This window comes from Gracilinanus agilis, chromosome 2 (genome assembly GCF_016433145.1).
Source record: "Gracilinanus agilis isolate LMUSP501 chromosome 2, AgileGrace, whole genome shotgun sequence".
NCBI lineage: Eukaryota > Metazoa > Chordata > Mammalia > Didelphimorphia > Didelphidae > Gracilinanus > Gracilinanus agilis.
This window is the reverse complement of record NC_058131.1, coordinates 249,249,528-249,272,213: the sequence shown is the minus strand read 5'-3', so window position 1 is coordinate 249,272,213 and position 22,686 is coordinate 249,249,528. Positions and strand designations below refer to the sequence as shown.

Genomic DNA, 22,686 nt, shown 5'->3' with positions numbered 1-22,686 from the left:
GACTCTAATTCCAGTGCTCTACCCATTGTACTACCTAACTGAAGAAACAATTGCTACCAGCCACCTTCATCAATCCCATCTGCCCCTTAGGATTAAAAAAGAAATTAGCGATCTATAAATAATAGGATAGAACCCTTGTACAAAAGGCACCAATCCTTCCAACATTATTTAGCTATGAATTACAATCTTAGGTTTTTAAGGCATAATAAGGGACAGTAAAAAGACACTGACTTGGAGTCAGTAGGGATTGCAGGATTTAGAAGATCTAGATCCCAATTCCACTTTACTATTTACTAACTCTGTGATCTTGGACAAGTCATTCAACTTCTCTTAATTCAGCTTCCTCTATAAAAATAGGGATTATGACACAGACACTACCTACCTTTAAGGGAGAAGAAGTTGTAGATATTCATTATAATTCAATCCAATAAGCATCCATGAAACACCAAGAATGCCAAGAAGCTGTGCTAAGTGCTAAGGTACAAAATCAAAAAGATAAAATATTCTCTGACTCCAAATAGCTTACAGGCAATTGAATTTTCCACTATAAAGGCTTCCTTTCCTTGTGGGAGTGTCTGGCATTCAGGATCTAGGATTCCATTGGTGCAGGGACCTCCTTTTACCAAATTAGATTGGCATCTGCTCTACAAATGAGAAAATCCCTATGAAGTTAAGTGACTTGTTTAAGATGAATTATCATAATAATAAATAGCTAACACTTATATAGCACCTATAGAACATATATGTAATATTATATATGTGTTGAAATGTTTATATATGAATTGTATGTGTATAAAAGTTTATATTACTATGTGACAGCAGATAGGTAGCATAGTAGATAGAGAGCCAAGCCTAGAGTTGGGAGGTCCTAGGTTCAAATCTAATTCAGATACTTCCTAACTGTGTGACCCTGGGCAAGTCACTTAACCCCCAACTGCCTAGCTCTTATTGTTCTTCTGCTTTGGAATCAATACTGCGTATTGATTCTAAGACAAAAGGTAAGAGGGTTTTTTTTTTTAATTCTCTCATTTGATTCTCACAACTGTAATAATTAAAAATGGGTTGAGAGATATAAGAATTTTAAAAATTTAAAATTTAAAAAATTATTGTTGTGGTCATTTATAAAAAAGAATTAACTTCTTAAGTCAAAATGACTGTTAGCAGCTTTTATTTACAGCAAAGTAGAGTTATCAAAGTGGGAAATGTAGAAAGGAGGTAGAAAAAAAATCGTCTAGCTACAAATACCCTAAGTCCTAACCCTAGTGCCTCCAGACTGCAAATGGAAATCTGAAAGCGAATCTCATCAGAATCCAAGGTCCTAATCAGGAAGTTGAAATCCAAAGAGCCAGGAGACACTGAAAAACCGCTGAGAACCTTCAGCACACACTAGGCCAAGACCACCAAGAGTTTTCACCAGAGCTTGCTCACACTGGAGCCAAAGAGAGAGAGTCCTCACCACAGAGCTAAGGAAGCAATTCTTCTCCTCTAGCTCTCCTTTTATAGCACTTTTTCTATGTCACTTCCTCTCTCTCTCCCTCTTCACAGGAATCAATAACAGCCTCCCAATTTGCCTAGCACTGCCCAAGGCAGGACAGTGCTTATTGCCTTTGGGGCTATAAATTTTTTTTTTCTAGTAAGTGACTTGTAAACTCTCTTACTAGTAACTTACTAAGTGTTAAGCAGGGGTACTTTTAGTTCTTGATTGATTAACTCAAAATAGACAAAGGGAATAAAAAAAAATCTTTTCACATAACAAAGTTGGAAAGTAGGTGCTATTATTATTCCAGTTTTATAGTTGAAAAAAACTGAGGTAGACAGAGGTTTAAGTAACCTACTCAGGGTGACACAGCTAAGTGTCTGAGAAGAGATTTGAACTTAGATCTTCCTGACTTCAGTTCTCATACTTTATCTACTAGGTCAGTGATGGGCAAACTTTTTAAAGAGGGGTCCAAAAGAAAGGAAATGCTCATCTTTCAGTCCGTTTCTAAGGCAAGTCTCTCAAAGTTTCATTGTATTGTATCCTACTCATTGTATTCATCAGATTAAGAATAATGTCCTGCAGCCAGATAGAACATTTCAGGGGGCTGCATCTGGCCAGGGGAGCCATAATTTGCCCATCACTATACTAGGAAATCATAAGATTGGGCTTTTAAAGCAGTGTCACACAGACAGGAGGTATCAGAGGCATAACTTGAACCCAGGTCTTCCTGACTTCAAAGCCAATTTGCTATCTATCATGCCAATATGCTCCTCTAAATGTCATTATGATTAGATTTTTAAATGAAACTGAAGATCTCCTGGTAGTTTTGCAATTCCATCAAAGCTATGTTAGAGGAGGCAGCTAGATGGGGTCAGTATATTGAGAGCCAGACCTAGAGACTGGAGGTCTTGGGTTCAAATCTGACCTCAGACATTTCCTAGCTATGTAACCCTGGGCAAGTCACTTCACTCTCATTGCCTAGCCCTTACTGCTCTTCTTCCTTAGAACATTACACAGTAGTTATTCTAAGATGGAAGGTAAGGGTTATAAAAAATAAATAAATACATTAAAAAGTTCTGTTAGAATCCAGAGGAGTGTAACTTGTGACCAAGAGCTCTAAGTTCATCCCTTCTGATCAGAGGATCAGGAATCTCTCCTCCTTCTGAGGCCAGGCTTTTTTTTTGGTGTCAGGATAAATCTGTTCTGACCCTAGAAAGATGTTTGATCACTGAAAAGTCACAGGATACCTCCTGTCCCCTGTACACTGGGTCTCTGGTGTTCTACTCCATCTTCCTATCTTCTTTCTGGCATAAGGCCAACATGGGGCTGGAAATCTGGCCATGTTTACCTTATTCGTATAGAGCCCAACTCCTCAACCATATCCCTATAGACACATCAGATCTAATGGAATCTTTTCTGCTGATACTAAAATTTGTCTATAGGTGGCAGTGACCTTTTACTTTTCCTTTCACACAAATCTACAACAATCTTTCCTTTTCAAAAAAGAGAAGAAACTCATTTCATAACACAGCACATGAGCCAGAACTGTTAACTCAAAGCAATATCATTTGGACCCAGCTTATAATTTCGTAAGACTTGTGGCTCAGTACCACCCCGAGAAGCACACTTTCCCTCTGGGTTGTGCAGAAGCTTTTGTAATGCAGAATACCCAATTGCTAGAACATTAGATAAGCCTACAAACAAAATACAACCCTCCAACAGTTGTGCAATGGAAAAACTGTAGCCATTCTTAACAGATTTCAAGCCTCTCCCAACCTCAAGAAGCCAGCTGAGTGTCACCTCAGACATTTAAATGTAATCCTCAGATCCTCAGAGAATCTACAAACAAGAATTAGTTGGGATGGCAAAAATGAATTGAATTCTGGTTTTAGACTGGAAAGACCTGTAATTAGAGCCAGAAGTATTCTTAGAATTCAATTACTTCGATTTATATATGGGAAAACTGAGACACAGAAAGGTCTACTAAAAGTGATTCAGTTGCAAGTGGCAGAGATAGGATTTGAACCTAGGGTTTTGTCCTCAGATAAGATCATTTCACTTCTGCAACTAGACTCACCCTTTAGGATCCCTTCCAGCTCCAAATTTTATAATTAGCCTGTCACATCAGTCTAAATTTTTTCTATCTGTAAAATGAGAATAATATAGTAAAATACTACAATGATCCTTTCGCTAACGACTGCAAAGACATTCTGTGAGGAAAGTACTTTGTAAACTGTAAGATGGTATGGAAATGTGAATTATATCTCCTAACTGATAAGTGATCTAAGAATGTGAAAAAATTGGTTTCCAAAAAGAGAATTGCAACAACCGTATCCTCATCACTCATAATAAGAGAAAACGCAAATTAAAAGAACTCTGAGATTTTGTGTCATACTTTGTGAATGGGCAAACATAACAACAAAAATAGAAACTATCAGTGACGGGAGAAAATAAATACACTCATACTCTGTTGGTGGAATAGCAAGTTGGTCTAACCATTTGGAAAAAAATTCTTGGAACCATGTGGCAAAAATGATGAGTGTATTTTATATCCTTTGACTCTGTGATCTCTCTTCTGAGCATATACCCCAAGGAGGTAAAAAAAAGAGAAAGGTCAAATATTCCTGATAGCACCTTTGGGGATAACAAAAATATGTCTTCTTATTTTCATGTTCCTTCCTCAATTAGAATGTAGGCTCCCTCAGGGCAGGGTTTGTACCTTTCCTTGTATCTTCTGTTCTTAGCTGAGACCCTGGTATATAGCAAATGTAATGTATGTTTGTTGATTGCTCTGTTTCTTGATTCATAACAAAGTGGATGACCATCACCTGGGGCTTGGAAGATGACCAAACAAGCTATCAATATAATAAAATATTATGATATAGTAAAAAATATAAATACTATATAACAATTCAGAAAGAAAAAAATGGACTCATACCACAGAAAATAAGTAAACTAAAACAACTTACTCAATGATTAAAATAATGCAAATTTTAAAATCATGAAATAAAAGCCAACTTCTGAGTAAAGCAAAGAAACACAACAATGGTCCTGGAGAACAAGTAATGTAAGCCAACCTCCTTCTTCTCTGTGGAGAAACTGAGGACAAGAAGGACAGAGTCACATGCATTGTAAAGATGGTCCCATTGGTTTTGCTTAACTGGTTTTCCTTATTATAAAGAAGAGTTCAATTCTGGGCTGGGGCTTTCGGGTGGTGGGAGCAAAGGGTGGGGAAGAAGGTATTGATTATTTGCAGAAATGACTGATGGAAAGGAATTTATATGCATCAAGGAAACTTTCTTTTGAGAAAAATGAACTTTAGTTATTGAGATATTATTAGTTCTTCCAGATGCATAAAGAAAATGAAATGTTTTATAGGATTATAGGATTTGAAGCGGAAGATAGCACCAAAGCCCTCCTTCATAGATAAGGAGATTCAGGCCAATCGCAATCAAATGTCTTGCCCAAGATCTCTTAGGTAATAATTAGCAAATGTATTTGGGATTTGAACCCAGAGCTTTGGGTTCCAAACATGTAAAGTCTCTTCTTACCAACATCTTTATGCCCTATAATCTAGGTAGCAAAAGGGATAGAGTACTGAACCAGCAGTCAGGAAAAACTGAATTCAAATCCCACCTTAAACTCTTACTATACGACCCTGAATAAGTCACTTTACCATAGTCTGCCTCAGTTTTCTCAACAGCAAAATGGGAATAATAAGAGTATCTACCTCCCAGGGTTGTTGTGAGAATCAAATGAAATACTAATTATATTATATATACTAATTTATATTCTAAATATACTAATTATTAGAGTGCTTGTCACAGTGCTTGGCGTATAATAAGCACTGTATAATGCTAGGTATCACGTTATTGTTGTTGTTGTTGCTAAAGTAGGACTTGCTCTGTCTGCCTCAATTTCCTTCTCTATAAAATGGGGATAATAATAGCCCCCACCTTCCAGGGTTATTGTGAGGATAAAATGAGAAGATATTAATAGATCGCTTTGCAAATCTTAAGTGCTATATAAATGCTAGCTATTAAAAAGATAACTGACAAAAAATGGATGTGTACATTGCAAGCCTTTAACATATATGGCTTTCCTTTTAAAGAGCAATGCAGAAATAATGTAGCTTAACTTGCCTTTTAAATGCAAGAAGGGTTATTTGAATAAGAGTAAATTCTGACCCTGTGATCCCACAGGAGTGTGATATATGAGGGGAAGTATATAACGTTCTCAGTGAATCTTATCAACCTCATAAAATTATCTGTTGGATTTGGAGACAGAATATTGGGTTTCAAATCTCAGCTTTATTAACACCAGTAAATGTCGTCTCCCCAGAACTCAGTTTTCCCTTCTACAAAATAGAGGAGTTAGACTAGATGATCTGCCAAGACCCTTCCAGCACTAAATCTATGATTCTATGATACCTGGACACCTTTGAACAGGCCCCTTCCCCTCTCTGGGCCTCAGTTTCTCCATCTATAAGTGAGGAGTTGCACCCCATGATCTCTAAGGCCTCTTCTTGATCTAAAGCCCTTATCCCATTAGCTTTGTTACAGGATACTTTTGAAAAAAATATATTGGTCCTCCAAATTCAATGACATGCTGAATTTCCCCCTGAGATTTAGCAATGGGGTTAGAAATGTTTTTCTTTCCTTAATTCAGATTGCATGCTACTTTGGTTGCTAGGGAACAGAATCACCCAACAAGGATAAGAGCCCAACACAGAAGTCCTCAGAGACGCCTTAGCTGTTTTCACAATAAATCAAAAGCTCTGCCAGATACCACCTGAGCAGATAACCCCTTGCCAAACCTGCTCAGCAGTCAGAGAATCTAGAACTGAGGTCATTTAGTCAGGTGCACCCAGACAGAAAAATGTGCTTCAAGTAGCAAATATATTAAGTCCTTTCTGCTCCCATCTGCCTCACCCTAGAGCAGTGATGGCAAACCTTTTAGTGACTATCTGCTGTGCCCTGCCTCTCAGAGACCTCATGCCATGCCCCACCCCCCAGAGACCATGTGCCATGCCCCACCCCCTGAGACCATGTGCCATGCCCCACCCCCTGAGACCATGTGCCATGCCCCACCCCCCAGGGACCATGTGCCATGCCCCACCCCCCAGAGACCATGTGCCATGCCCCACCCCCAGAGACCATGTGCCGTGCCCCACCCCCAGAGACCATGTGCTGTGCACCCTTTTCCCAGACCGGGGATGGAGGAAGTACTCCCATTGGGATGGTAGGCAGAGGGGCAGGTCATGTGAGAAATGTCCTCAGGCACAGCAGAGAGGGGGAGGGGAGTAGCTCCACCCAAATCCCTCTGCCTTTCTATTAATGAACTCTGGCAGGCCACGGCCTCTGTGCCCTCTCTGGCACAAGTGCCATAGGTTCGCCATCACAACCTTAGAGTTTCCTTTAAGTTATACCTTTAGATCTGCCCTTGAATAAAGGATTCTTAGAGGTGACAAATATGTTTTCCCCAAGGGAAAGACCACAATTAGAAATTAAAATTGTTTCTCTCAAATTCCTCTAAAGACAATCATCCAAAAAAAATTGCTATAATTGAGTATTTATACCCTAAAGATTCTATTGTTCAGAAAATAGTGATCGTATTAAGGGAGGAAAAAAAACCCAGCAATTTTTGGATTATAAATCCAAAGAGAACCTGGGTCCATATTTCCGGTCTGTTATATACTACCTGTCTGACTTTGGCTTATTAGTCACTTCCTCTCTCAGGTCCTAATTTTCCTTTTCTGTAAAATGATGGGATTGAGTTAGACAGTGTCCAAGTTGTTTGAGGTCAGCTCCAAGGGTCTATACAAATTGTGACATTTTCAGAGTGAGCATTTACATCTCAGAAATAGCAAGTGCTACAAATCAGGGTTTGATTTATTGTCTGGCTGATTATTTAAACTTAAGAAAGGAATGGAGAAATGTTAATAATGCAGATTAAATGTGAAGGTGTGTCGCATCTCCATTTCCCACAAAAAAACTGGTTGTTAATCATTTAAGGGAATATCTCTGCTCAGAGGTCTCTCTTCTAGCTCTAAATTTATGATTTTATGATTTCTAAGGCTGTTTACAGTTATGACATTCTATGTTATAAAGACTCTAGCTTTGATATTGTGTATTCTGAGTTCTAAGGCTCCTTCAAGGGCAGCTAGATGGTTCAGTGGATAGAGAGCTAGGCCTGGAGACAGGAGGTCCTGGGTTCAAATATGACCTCAGATACTTCCTAGCTGGGTGACCCTGGGCAAGTCACTTAGCCCCAGTTGCTTCCCCCTTGTCCCCTTCTGCCTTAGAGCCAATGCACAGTGGTTCTAAGGCAGAAGGTAAGGGCTTTTTAAAAAATTATAATTAAAAAATGAAAAAGATCCAATGTGCTATACGTTCTCGGGTCCTTTCCAACTCTACAATCCTGTGTTCTGTGAACAAGAGTGGCTTGCTAATTGAATTAAATGGCAAGATTTCAGTGAAGGGAGTTATGTTTTTAGGAAGGAAGAAGTAAGATTTCGGTTTGGTGTTTTTCTCTCACACAGGGACTATGGGAAATGAAATGAGTGTTCCACAAAAAATTGAAGAGGAGACAAACAAATCATCACAGGTCTCACAGGTAACCTGGAAACATTTCTGTTCTTATGACTTGCAACATTGCTTTGCTGATAGGATAAAATTTCCAAAAGGCCCCAAACCTAATTATCCAAAGGAAATTCCTGTTTAGCATAAAGCTTTAGCTCCATTAAAATGCAAATATGCTTAAGAGAGGTGACTATAAACTATTACATTTATGTCTTGGTGTGAGTTATCTTCCTGCTCTTCTTTGGGCTTTATCAAAAACTACTTTGGGATCTTTCATTCTTACTGCTGTGTAATCTTAGGCAAATTCTTTCCTCTCTCTGGCCTCCACTTTCTTGTCTGTAAAATGAGCATATTGGACTAGATGATTTCAAAGGATCCTTTCCATTTTGGCATTCTACAATTCTTCACTACCTCATTTATTATTCTCAGTACATGTATCTTCAAATGAAACAAATTATGGCTCTTGTAAATAGAAAATTAAATTTAGAAAATAGGGGGCATCTGGGTAGCTCAGTGGATTGAGAACCAGGCCTAGAGACCGGAGGTCCTAGGTTCAAATCTGGCCTCAGACACTTCCCAGCTGTGTGACCCTGGGCAAGTCACTTGACCCCCATTGCCTACCCTTACCACTCTTCTGCCTTGGAACCAATACACAGTATTGACTCCAAGATGGAAGGTAAGGGTTTTAAAAAAAAAAAATTTAGAAAATAAAAGATAACTTTCTACTAACTTAACCTGAGGCCCTGATTCTGAGAAGAGTGAAAATCCATGAAAAAAGGCCAGAGATACCTTAACTACTTGATAAGTTTGTTCCCCCTAGTCCTAATTGCTTGGCTATCCCTCTGTTCTCATGACTAGGATCAGAGATTTTTTTCTTTTTTTTCTTTAATTTTTTAATTTTTTTTTTTTTTAGAAAAATTTTCCATGGTTACATGATTCATGTTCTTACTTTCCCCTTCACCCCACCAGAGATTTTTGAACTAGACAGGACCTTAAATATTATTGAATTTAAAACCTTCATTTTACAGCTCAGTAAAGAAATTAAAATGAGGTCCAAGAGCAGTGAGATAGCACAGTGGAAAGAGTGTCAGCCCTGGAGTCAAGAAGACTCACTTTCCTGAGTTCAAATCTGATTCCTGCCACTTACCAGCTGCATGACTCTGGGCAAGTCACTTAACCCTGTTTGCCACAGTTTCCTCATCTGTAAATGAGCTGGAGAAGAAAATGGCAAACCATTCCAGTGTCTCTTACAAGAAAACCCCAAATGAGGTCACCCAGAGTCAGATACAACTGAACCAAATGAGATCTGGAGAATTCGTAACTTGACCAAAGGCATACATTTAGTAAGTAAGTAGTTCCCATAAGAATAACTTGCAGAGAATACTGTTTTATTAGGTTCCTAAGTTCTTTGAACTGTGTCCTTCTCTGGTTACTTCCCTAGGGCCTAGCATAGTTTCTGGAAAGCCATAATTTCAATTAAGTTTAGCTGCAGACAAGTTCACTGATGGCAGATTACCGCGTGTTCTAATCTAACTCAGAAAAAGCAGATTCCCTTCCCTAAGAAGACTGATTCACATTAGAGTATTTGCCATTTCAGATTGTTCCGGAATCTCGATGTGTTCAAAATGGGCTGCCTGCTATAGAGTCTGCTCTCATTGTTCAACAGAATGATGGTAGGTGCACAAGTAGCCCTGACATGGCCAGTAACTCAGCTTACCAGACGAATGAAGAGAAGGAATTGGGCCTGTTGTTGAACATGGGCATGGACCCCTGGACTTTGAAAGAATCCAAAATCTTGTATTTTCCTCCACTGATATTTAAACTTGAGAATTTAAGCTTGAGAATATTTAAAGCTTGAGAAATGTGGATAAATAATAGCTCTCACTCAGCTAGTGCTATAAAATTCAAAAGCTTTTTTATTTTGCTAGTCAATAAACATTTACTAAATGTGACGAGGTGGTACAATGGATAGAGCATTGGATCTGGAGTCAGGAAAACCTGAGTTCTTGCCTGGTCTCAGACACTAATTGCATGACCCTGGGCAAGTCCTTTAATCCTTTTTGCCTCAGTTTTCTCATATGTCAAATGAGCCAAAGAAGAAAATGGCAAACCATTCCAAAGTCTTTGCTAAGAAAACCCTAATAGGTGTCGTGAAGAGTCAGATGTGGCTAAACAACAAAAATACCAGTTACAAAGAAAGGCAAAAGACTGACCCTAACTTCACGGGACACAACATCTAGTCAAGGAGACCATATGCAAACTGCTCTGTACAAATCAACTATATACATAAAAGGAAAATAATCAACAGATAGAAGGTATTAGGTTTAATACTTTTCAGATTGGGAGAAGTTTCTTGTTTTCCTCACAGGTCTGTCTAGGTAGTAAAAATATCATTGCCCCCATTTTACAGATGAGGAACTCGAAGCTCATGGAGATAGCTAGATTGGTGGAGGATGCCAGATCTGGAACCTGAAAGACATGAGTTCAAATCCAAACTGATACTTACCGTGCAACCCAGAGCAAGAGACTTAACCTCTTAAACCTCAGTTTCCTGATTTTTAAAATGAGAATGATAATAGCACCTATCTTCCAGGGTGGATATGAGGATAAAATGAGATACTGTTTATAAATGTATTTTGCAAAGCTTAAATCATTATATGAGTTGACTATTATAGAAGTTAAATGACTTGTCCAAGGTCATATATTTGGTAAAGAATAGAACTGGGATTTAAATGTTTTGTTTTGTTTTTTTAAACCAAATCTTTTACTCTTTCTATTATAATACCCTGCCTCAACATGTGAAATTATTTCTGTGTTATCAAAGGTGAGTTTCTTCTATGGGATGGAAAATTTATCATGCCAGACTACAGGATCATAGATGAAAAAGAAAATTCCCAAGTTCTCACCAGATAAAGATATTGAAATATCTCTGGTTTTCTATCGATCTAGAAGGATCAATAAATGTAGCACAATCTAGTGGAAAGAATTTGGATTCAAAGTTAGATAAATTAGAGTCCAATCCCAGCTCTGCTCCTTACTCCCTGTAGGATGTGGGGCAGTCATTGTTCTTTTCTGAGCTTTCAGTTACCTCCTCTGTAAAATGATGCACCTGGACTACATGGCCTCCAAGAGCCTTCCCAGCTCTAAAGTTAAGATGCTGGATCTATCATCGCTCCCATTCTGTCACTTTCAGTTTACAAAATACTTCCCTCACAACAATCATGGATGTGATTATGTGTGCCCTTAGCACAGTGCCTGGAATATGCTGTTGGTGGTCAGTTGTTTTTCAGTTGTGTCTGACTCAAATGACCCCAATTGGGTTTGTTTGTTTTTTGGCAGATACTGGAGTGGTTTGCCATTTCCTTCTCCAGCTCATTTTACAGATGAGCATATTGAGGCCAACTGGGTTAAGTGATTCATCCAGAGTCACCCAGCTAGGAAGTATCTGAGGTTAGATTTGAACTCAGGTCTTTCTGACTCCAGGTCCAGCACTCCATCCCCTGTACCACCTGGAAGATAATAAAAGCTTAATTTATTCTTGTTTGACTACGCCCCTCTGTCTGAGAGAATCTGAGCTTACTCTCAGTAGGGATGATTTCATTCTTTATACTTGCATTCCTGGGACCTAGCACAATGCCTGCAACATCATAGGCATCTTGTGTAGGTTTGAATGATCGATTTCATTTTAGATTAAACTCATGATTTCATTAATATAGAGAACTCCTACTGAAGAAATCTCTCCTCATGCAGATCTCCCTCGCTGTCACTTATAGCCTTAGAGAAGGTTTTCTGAGGTCCTAAGAGGTAAAGGGACTTGCCAAAGGTCATTCTGCCGCCAGATCTTCCTGGCCCCAAGGCCAGGTCTCTGGGCAATAGCCAGCACTATATTACAGAGATCTGAAGCTTAATCAGGATCTTTTCTCAAATATTGTCCCAGCTTTGTCAACTGTGACAAATAAAACAGTCTATTTGAGCCATTAATGAGTGAATATTCCCTGCTGGCGTGCTCTTCCACTCAATTTTTCCAACCTGAGAGATGGAGAGCTTTGGGCTCCATTCATACAGTTTAATTCAGTTAACACGCTGAGGACCTCATAAATAGTGTAATATCGTAGATAGAAAGCTGGCCTCAGAGCCAGATGCCCCACGTTCAAGTCCCACCTCTGCTACTTACTGACTGAGTGACCCTAGGCAAGTCTCCCCTACTCTGGCAGTGCTCTAGGCAGTTCTCAAAGACTCTAGGAATGAAGAGAAGATATTGATCTGTATTGGTAAAGGGGGATTCCTCACACAGATTGTTTGCTGTATTAGTGCAATCACAGGTGCAACCCCAACCTGCCTTTCTGTCTCAGATGACCAATGAGAGGTAGAGAATGACCCTTCAGTGTGATTACAGGGTATATTGAAGATTAGGACTACGTAGGAGAAATAATCTTCAGATACCCAAATTGATCATTAAAAACAGAGAAGCACTTGTAAGTGTCATTGGAGGGGGAAAATGGAATTTACTCAGCCCAGGTGTGGAACTACAGCATGTAGGAGGCCTCTTGCTCTCCCACTTTTTGCTGATCATCAACAAGCCTGAGTCTTCCCTTCCTGGTGAACTCATTACTTTTCAAATCTCCATGGCTCCTTTCTCACCCAGGTTTGTTGTCATGGGGTTCCCTGTGAGGTAAGGATACAGTCATTTCTTTCATTTCTTCTTCACTCCCTTCCTTTACTTAACATTGATGGAATGTCAGCCCTTCAGATATTTGAAGGAAGGAGATTCACTAGGAAGGGGACAGTCAATAGAGGAGGGAGAGCAGCCAACAGAGAAAAAGGTTCAAGGATCCCAGAGTTCTTATCACTGAATCCTGATCGTCCACACCAGCTTTGAAACATTTGGTCCTTTTCCTTTATCTCTTTTCTCCTTAAATTTGTTCTGTATAGGCTTGGCCCTGATAGTGTCTATCAGTGATTAGTTCATTTCTGTGGATATGACTAGTTCTGGCCTGCTTCTCCAAGATTCCCCAAAGCTTCTTTTTCTGCCCTCAACATGGTTTATAGAGATCTAGGCTCGAGGCAGGGTCTTTTCCCATGAATGCTTCCAGCTTTCTCAATTCAAAAACCCACAAAGCCTACCCTATCCAGTAAAATGGGCCTCCTTCTAATTTGGGCCTCGAAATTACTGGCCCCATCTGGCAACTTCTCTTTCCCACACTGGCACTTTCTATAGTCTGGGCTTTTCACCCTATCTGTGTTCTGAGTCCCCTGAAGCATATTTTCTGAGCTGGAACTTTTGATACTTCCATTTATTTTGGAAAAATTATCCTTTGCACTCAAGTCATATGAACCTTGTTGTCATGGCTTTCCTCTATGGACTTTTGTGACTGACTAACTTGGCTCTACCTCTGAGATGGTCCCTGATTCCCCACTTTTGGATGAGTTGAAGTGACAAAAGCAACTGAGGGTCAAGCGAATCCAGAGCTCTGAGCATATTAAGGGCTTAATGTACGTTTGTTAAATAAATACTAGACATTTTTCCTTTGGCACCTAGACCACTAGGTGGTACAATGGATAGAGAGATAGGTTCAAATCCAGCCTCAGACATTTATTATGGGGCCCTAGGCAAGTCACTTTACCTCTATCTGCCTCATCTATAAAATGGGAATATAATAGCAGCTATCGCCCAGGATTTTTGTGAAAATAAAAAGAGATCATATTTGTAAAGCACTTAGTCTAGTGCCTGGCACTAGAGGAGGCATTTGACAAATCCTTCTTTCCTCCCTCCTCAATTAAGGATGCAGTTATTTCTCTATCTTAAGATCAAGAGTTGTGCTTGAACTAATTCCCAACAGTGGACCTGAAGGTTAAGTTGATACAATCATAACAATAACAAAATGACATTCCCCAGTCATCGCTATCTCCAACCCCTCTCTCAGCAATTGAATAAGGTCATTTTACCATAACTTGGATGGAGCTCCCAAGGGGGAATCCTTTAAAACAATAATAATAATAATAATAATAATAATAATAATAATAATAATAATAATAATAATAATAATAGCAATATATCTTTATGGTTTTAGTTTGCAAAGTTGTTGTTACATATTATCTGATTTGGTCCTCACAACTGTAGATGTTCTTGTCCTTATTTTACAGATAAGGAAACCAAGGCTCAGAAGCATAAAGTAACATCCCGTGGCTACACAGTTGTTAAATCTCAGAAGGCAGATTTCAACCCAGGCCTTTCTAATCAGCAACTATCTACTCTATGCATTTGCTGCTTTTAGGCTAAAAACATCCTAAATTAAATTGGTAGGTGATAATTCAACCAGTGAGCATGCATTTATCAAGCGTCTATGAGGTGCCAGAAAATGAGGATATAAAACCAAAATTGAGTCAAGTAGCTTATATTTCATTAAGAAAGATATGGACAAATTTTCCATACCAACCAAATATAGATATGTATGTGTGTATTATATATACTGCATATACAAGCAAATAAAAAGTAATTTGGGGAAGGGGTAGGGAATGTGGAGAATATCAGCTAAGAGGATGGGGAAAGGTCTCATGAATGAATAATAGGGCATTCAGCCTGAGCTCTAAAGGCAGAAGGGATTCTAAGAGACAGAGCTGTGGAGAGAGGTCATTCCAAGCACAGAATAGCCAGTGGAAAAAAACACAGAAAGGACATGAAAAATGGTGTATGAGGAACAACAAGGAGGCAGTTTTGGCTGAAATGAAGACTTCATTAAAGGGAGCATAGAAGTAATAAGTTAGTTTGGAGCCAAGGATCTAAAAAGCTTAAAATGCCAAATGGGGGCATCTGGGTGGCTCAGTGAATAGGGAGTCAGCCCTAGAAATGGGAGGTCCTAGATTCAAATCTGGTCTCAGACACTTCCCAGCTGTGTGACTCTGGGCAAGTTACTCAACCCTATTTGCCTAGCTCTTTCCCTTGTCTTAGAATTGTTACTAAGTCAGAAAGTAAAGGGTTTTTTTTTTTCAATAAAATAAAATGTCAAATGAAAGAGTCGATATTTTATTCTAGAGGCAAAAAGGTACCACTGAACTCTTTGATCAAGAAAGTGACATGGTCAGACCCAGGCTTTAGGAAAATCATTTTGGCAGCTGTGGAAAATGGATTAGATGGAGGACAGATTATAGACAAGAAAAACTAGGGGGCCATTGTAATAGTCCAAGAGAGAGGACATGAATTCATGAACTATGCTCATCATCTAATGAGGGAACAGAAGGGGGCAGATGGAATAGATGTTATGGAGAGAGTCATTAAGTTTTGAAAAATGAATTAAGGGGGCAGTTAGGTGGATCAGTGGTTTGAGAGCCAGACTTAGAGACAGAAGGTCCTGGTTTCAAATCTGGCCTCAGATACTTCTTAGTTGTGTGACCCTGGGCAAGTCACTTAGTTCCCATTGCTTAACCTTTCCTTTTTTTCTGCCTTGGAACCAATACTCATTATTGATTCTAAGATAGAAGGTAAGGGCTTTTTTTAATGATTTAATATTATGGGAGACAAGGGAGAGTGAGGAACTGAGACTGTATCGCTGTGATTAGAATAATGTGAGTGTTATCAACAGAAATACATAAATAATGTTTTTTGATTCATAGGTTTGGGGATAAAGAAAATGAATTCTGATTTCGACATATTGAGTTTGAAATGCCTATGAGACATGTAGTGAGAAGCATCTAATAAGCAGTTAGTGATGTAGGAGTAGCATGCGGGAGAGAGATTAAGAATAATTAAGTCCATGGAAGTTTAATAAGATTACCAAGAAAGAAGGTATAGAGGGAGAAGAGAAGGCCAAGGACAGAGCCTTGAAGTAGACCCATAGCTGATAATGTTGTTGTTCAATTGTGTGCAATTCTTCATGACTCCACACACATGCCAATAGGGTCCATGAGATTTTCTTGGCAAATATTTTGAAGTGGTTTGTCATGTCCTTCTCTTCAGGGGATAAAGACAAACAGGAAGTGACATGCCCAGCCTCACACAACTACTAAGTATCTGAGGCCAGGTTTTAGTTCCTATCTTCCTATTTGTAGGTCCATATCTTTATGCACTGAGCCACCCGGCTGCCTCCACAGTTGATAATTTGACAAGGGTTTAAAATGCTGAAGATAAGTCAATAAGATTAACTTTAAAGAAAAGACCATTGGATATGTTAAGTAATATATCACTGATAACTCTGGAAAGAGTAGTTTTAGTTGTAGTCAAAAATCATATTGTGGGGGCAGCTGGGTAGCTCAGTGGATTGAGAGTCAGGTCTATAGACGGGAGGTCCTAGGTTCAAATCCGGCCTCAGACACTTCCCAGCTGTGTGACCCTGGGCAAGTCACTTGACCCCAATTGCCCACCCTTACTGCTCTTCCACCTGGGAACCAATACACAGAAGTTAAGGGTTTAAAAAAAAAACATATTGTAAGGGATTAAGAAATAATTAAAAGGAAGAAAAAATGAAAGCAATAGGTAGAGACAACTTTCTCCTCAGAATCTGGCAATGCAATGGATGAATGATATAAGAAAATAACTTGAAAGGAAAGTATGGTCAAAGGAAGGTTCTGTTAATTCATTTAATAGATAGGGAAGATCCAGGCATGTTTGTATGCAACAAGAAGGAATCAGTAGACAAAAGTAGACAGAAATTTAGGGAGCGAAGGAGAGTGCTTGAGAGGACAATCTGCCAAAGAGAAGACAGTGTGTGGGATCGAGTACAAATAAAGGGATCTGTCTTTGTAAGGAGACTGTCATCTCTACATCTCTTCATTAGATACCAGAGTAAGGGAGCAGAGAATAATAATAATGTTAATTATTTATTAATTAATAAAAATAAATTTGCTGTGAGGGATAGTAAGAAGGAAGTTTGAGATATAGCGAAGGGGAGAAGTGGCAGCTCATGGCACATGGCTTCTATTTTTTCAACCAGATCCAAAATAAGCTCATTGGCTGAAAGATTGGGCAAAGGAGGTTTGAGAAAAGAGAGTTTTGAATGTTCATTGTGGACAATGAAAGAGGCAGTTAGAGTTAAGGTTAGGATACTTGAAAGAATATCAACATGTTGGTTGAAATCCACCAGTAAATGGGCAAGAACTGGTAAAATAAGTCAGAAGATGAGAAATTCATATTTTAATTAAATTAACATTTTAAACCCCATCGCAAATATTCTATTTCTTGAGACCACTCATATTGACTCATACCAGGTGTTCCTTTCTACAGTAGCCATTATAATGAGATGGTCTGGGGAAGCTGCTTGCAGACTTGTTGGAATTTGAATTCATAAGAATCATCCAAATGACTACCAACAAAGGAAAGGGAAAGAAAGACTAATTGAGGCAAGTATATAGAGGCAAATTTGTGTCAGAAAATACCCTGTAAGAGTCAATCAGTAAACATTATTGGAGGTCTTCTATGATCAAGGTGTTCTGGAAGACACAGGGGCATAAATAAAATGGAGCCCTCATTCTTAAGGAACTTTTAGTCCAGCTGATCCTTAGCCATGCATCAATGGAATCTCCTATAAAACTACCTGATAATATGTCCTTTGGCATTTCACTAACTCTAAATGGAGTTCAAGACAAACACCTTAGAGCCAAGTCTATGGTGAATAGTTTAGGGTCAAGCAAGGTCACTGTGAATTTTTTCCTTTTTAAAACAACCTGTCAGAAGGTCTCAGAAGTATGTTAGAAATATTCCAGACAAAGGTTTTTAGACCCAGCTTCTTTCCTTGTTCATTATCTTTTAAAACTTCAAACCCTGTAATGAGTCCTACTTGGTAATGATACCGCAGGTGGTTGTGAATATTTTAAGCAAGTGAAGATGTTAAATAATGATTTTTAAAAGAATCGTATTACTTATTTGCATATAAATTTGCTGTGAGGAAAATGATGATTAATTTCTACTAGGCATAGGAGACTAAGCTATTAAATTAGTTTAGAATTTGATATCAGATCTACTTAATGTCCTATGAAAATTAACCACTGAGTTAACTGGTAAAATTTTTTAATGTATTTTCAAAATGGATATTACATCTACCTTGATTCTTAATATACTCTATACTGATGTCAGTAGAACTGCCCATATTCTGAGGAAGCAAAATAATACATCACACACAGAATGGTAACTTTTAAGAGCTTTTGCTCAGAAAAAGTACATTCAGATAATATAAAATACTATAACAGCAGATCTTGAATCTCCTACAAAGGTACTCTTTTATGGGTTAAATCTGATATTACAATGGAAATCTTAGTATAACAAAATGCTTTCAAAGTCCTTGCCCATATGCCACTTATTGCACAAAATGTTCAGTACAACAATATAACAAAAAATTCACATGTTCTCTTGGAGTTCATTGTTAAAAATTTTAGCCAAATAAGCCACAAGGAAAAGTGAGAGAGCTGAGAGCATGGTAGAAGAGGAAGCAAATGTACTTAGTTCAGAATATAAAAAGAATCCCAAGATATAATTCTACATCTTCATTTTTAAAAGTCATCATGATCATTTACTATAGTATCCTACATGCCATTTATGCTACAAAATATATGAACCTTGACCTCTAGGAATTTATAAATTTGAAGATTTTTTTTTACTTCCTCTTATTCTTCCATGATATATTTATTGACTTCCATTTCTTGGACCATGGGACCATTTAGAGTTGGAAGGGACCTTAGAGATCATCTAGTCCAGTGGTTCCCAAACTTTTTTGGCCTACCACCCCCTTTTCACAAAAAATATTACTTAGCGACCACTGGAAATTATTTTTTTTATTTTAATAGCAAATTAATAGGAAAGATATATGTATTAATGTTTCTACCTTTTTTGTAAAATATAGTAAAGAAAGGTGTAAATTAGAAACATTGAACTTTGAAATTATGAAATTATTTATTGAACTCAGAAATGTACCTGTGGTCATCACCGCGCCCCTGGATCGCTGCAGCACTCACCAGGGGGCGGTGGCACCCACTTTGGGAATCTCTGATCTAGTCCAACCTCTTCAGATTGCAGATGAGGAAACAGGACTAGAGAAGGAAATAACTTAACCAGAGTTACATATGTAGCACAGCCAGGTACAAGTAGTACAGACAAGGACATGTATGTAACCAGGCCAGCAATGAGCTCTGTGCTGCTTCTACTATACTCTATATCCTTCCAACTTCTCCCTCATCAATATATTTTTTGGTTTATAAGCAAATCAAGATCTGCTGGTGTGTAATATCAATAGTTACATTTTCCATATGGAAGATTTCTCATAGCACTAAGTATATCATTTATTCCCTGTGATTGATCATTTATACGTACCAGAATTGTAATAATGTCCCTTAATCAACAAGGTATAGATTAATGACATTATTAAAGCCCAACACAGACTTTGTTTCAAATTCCTTAATATCTTTTCTTGATTGTTCTTTTTGTAGTCAAGGATTTTTCTGAAAATAACCCTATATATAACTGTCTTTTAGATACAATGTAGCAGACACTAAACAAGCTAAGTATTTTAGTGATAAAAATAGCTATTTTGAGAACTGATTTATAATTTTTCCCCTTGCCTTTCTAACTTGATGATTTCCAATGCTGCTTTGGGGACCTTTCAGAATGTCACAAAATTAAGTAAAATTCAATTTAATTTTTAAGATTAATATATCCCCTTGAGGCAGGAAGGGAGAAAGAGTAGTAGCAAAATCAAACAAGCAATCAGATGTAGTTTCAGACAGATTGGAAATTCCTCCCAGAAACACTGTAAAGAGTAAATTGTCTTAAATAACAGCACATTAAAAAATTAAAGGACCTCATTTTTCTTTAACCTAAGCTACATTTTTAATTTGATTTGTCAATTTAAGATAGTTTTTGAAAGGATTGGTTGGTAGGGAGGGAGATGCTGCTAATAGATGGCAGAGACAGGTTGGTGATGATTCGCCAGAGAAATCACAGCAACTGACACATTTTCCTTCAAACTGGCATTCTAGACTAATGTGCCTGCTTTGCAAAGATAAGGATTGCTTAAATTAATTTCTTCAGCTTCTTTCTAGATTCTTTCTCTATAGATGTTTGATTCGAGTTCCAAAATTACCACACACACACACACACACACACACACACACACACACACACACAAACTTTAAAAAATAGAGGTGAATGGGATGAGTAGGTGGTTCAGTGGATAGAGAGCCAGGCCTAGAGATAAGAGGTCATGGGTTCAAATCTGGCCCCAGACACTTCCTAGCTGGGTGATCTTTTAGATGAAGATTACATAAATTCATCAACTTAGTACAAAAAGAATTTTGAGTAAAGCATGTTCCTAGCTGTGTGCTCCTAGTCAAGTCCCTTTACCCCCATTGCCTAGCCCTTTGCTGTTCTTCTGCCTTGGAACTAGTACTTAACAATTGAGTCTAAAACAGAAGATGAGAGGTTTATTTTTATTTTTATTTTTATTTTTAAATAAAGGTGAGGATGATCATCATTAAAATTGATCTTAACTCACTTTCCTCCCACATTTACACTCTTTCTCAGCTGCGTCACCAGACATAGATGTTATATATGTATAAATATGGATATCTTGTGCTCAGTATCAATTTTAACCTCACAGTCAACCTATTGGATCTAATATTCTTAGTAAAAATAATAGCATTTATATAGATCTACAAAATGCTTGAGTGTTATTTTATTTTATCCTTAAGACAATTCTGAGTTAGATATTTTATAATATTATTATATTTACATTAACATGTTATTTAAAATATATTGATTGTTATTACTATGTAGTACATTATGTATTATTATCCCCACTTAACAGATGAGGAAGCTGAGGCTCAAAGAAATGAAATGATTTGCCTGGGAAACACAGTAACTATCTGAGGCAAGATTGCAACTGAGGTGTCCGTGACTTTAAGTTCAGCACTCTACATCACTTGGTTTAAGCCTAAGGAAGTCATGAAATGAGTCAAGTTTGGAATCCAAAATACCATCCTCTTGAATGGAAGGGATAGGTGACTTATGGAATTGGGGAGGGGGGTTCCTACCATTTAGCAGCAAATGCTCTCTAAATGGGTGGATTTTGTGCTAAACCAGCAACTACATTAGAAAAAATGAAAACAAACCATACATAAAACTTACGTATCTTAAACCATTTGTAAGAATGAAATTGTATGATGCAGCTGACTGACTCCAGGTAATATGCCAAGGTGAGAAATCACAGTCACAGATCTGGAGCTTTCCAGTTAGGTTATGTTTAATCAACCTTGTGGGCTCTCTGAATGATCCCAATAGGATTACATCCAGTCAGCTAAGACCTGGGTCAGTGAAGTATTTGAGGCTGGGATTTTTAGGCTTTCTTAATACACTAAAAAGATGGTCACTTTCTGATATGTGCTATGGAATATCAAATATATGGCATGGAGATCCAAACTCTGTAACAAGTACAAAACAGGGAGTAAAAGGTCAAAGTTTTAATTCGATAATTCTGTTTTCAAAGTCTTTGCACCTGGGTGTTTGATATGTTGAGATATCTTCTATCTATAATTTGGACCAGTAAGTGAATGCAGAAGGTGAGGAGGAAGAGGAAGAGGAGAAGAAAAAAACAAAGAAAGAAAGAAAGAAAAAAACAAAGAAAGAAAGAAAGAAAGAAAGAAAGAAAGAAAGAAAGAAAGAAAGAAAGAAAGAAAGAAAGAAAGAAAGAAAGAAAGAAAGAAAGAAAGAAAGAAAGATGGAAGGAAAGAAAGATGGAAGGAAAGAAGATTACAGAAAAGCTACAATAAAAGTTTGTTTTTTCTAGCCCCTTTACTGCTACCTTGCCTTTATCAAATTTTCTACACCATATTTTTATATACATAGTTCTCACATATAAATTCAGAGAAGTGAAAAGGGGTCTCATTTTTCTTCTCCTTTGATTCCTTCTTAATACAATTTGTCAGTCGGGTCCCCTGTTGAAAAAGGTTTGCTTGGTATTCATTGTTAATGAATGGCAGAGACAGCAGCAGAATGATTTATCTGTCAGAACACACAGACTGACGTTTTCCAGCAACAGAAGAATATGTCTGCTCCAGTTGGATAAGAAGTTTTAAAATTAATAACTTCAGGATTCTTTAAGTGCACTCATTTATTTTTTAAAGTAATTACCTGATTTTTTCTGAGAAAATATGAAAATTTTTGTTTAGATTGAAATTTCTTTTTTTGAAAAATTATGCCTTTCCATTCTATAAAATATCCATAATTTCATCAGTCTAGATAGTCTTTCTACCAACACATCACTCTTCCCTACACCACCATTAAGCGAGATGTCTTGAGTTCCTTTGACCAGAAAAGAAAAGGAAATCAATTACTGGAAACTCCTCTAGCTTTGAGGCTCTCTAAACTTACCTACTTTCTTCCTCAGATTACAAACACATAATCAATCACTCAGGCCTTGCCATTTGGTAGGACCTGCCTCTGCCTATGTTCATAAGCTCCATAAGTAAAGTCTTCAAGATTAGCGATTCATCATTTCTTCTTGACAGAGAGATGATGGACTCAAGAGACAGAAAGACATTTTTTTTGGATACAGGCAATGTGGGAATTTGCTTTGCTCGACTATGCATTTTTGTTATGAATGCTTCTTTTTCCCCAATGGGGAAAGGCAGAAGAACAAGAGAGGA

The 22,686-nt window shown here is 37.9% G+C and overlaps 1 protein-coding gene across 1 annotated transcript in view; it reads left to right on the top strand.

Annotated features, from left to right (window-relative positions):
- The first annotated feature begins 8,026 nt into the window (after window positions 1-8,026).
- Window positions 8,027-22,686, top strand: part of BCAS1 (brain enriched myelin associated protein 1) — a 155,615-nt gene continuing 140,955 nt past the window's right edge. Inside the window, exons 1-2 of the mRNA XM_044661119.1 lie at window positions 8,027-8,095; window positions 9,659-9,734. Coding sequence (XP_044517054.1) covers window positions 8,027-8,095; window positions 9,659-9,734 — 145 coding nt within the window. The remainder of the gene's footprint in view (window positions 8,096-9,658; window positions 9,735-22,686) is intronic.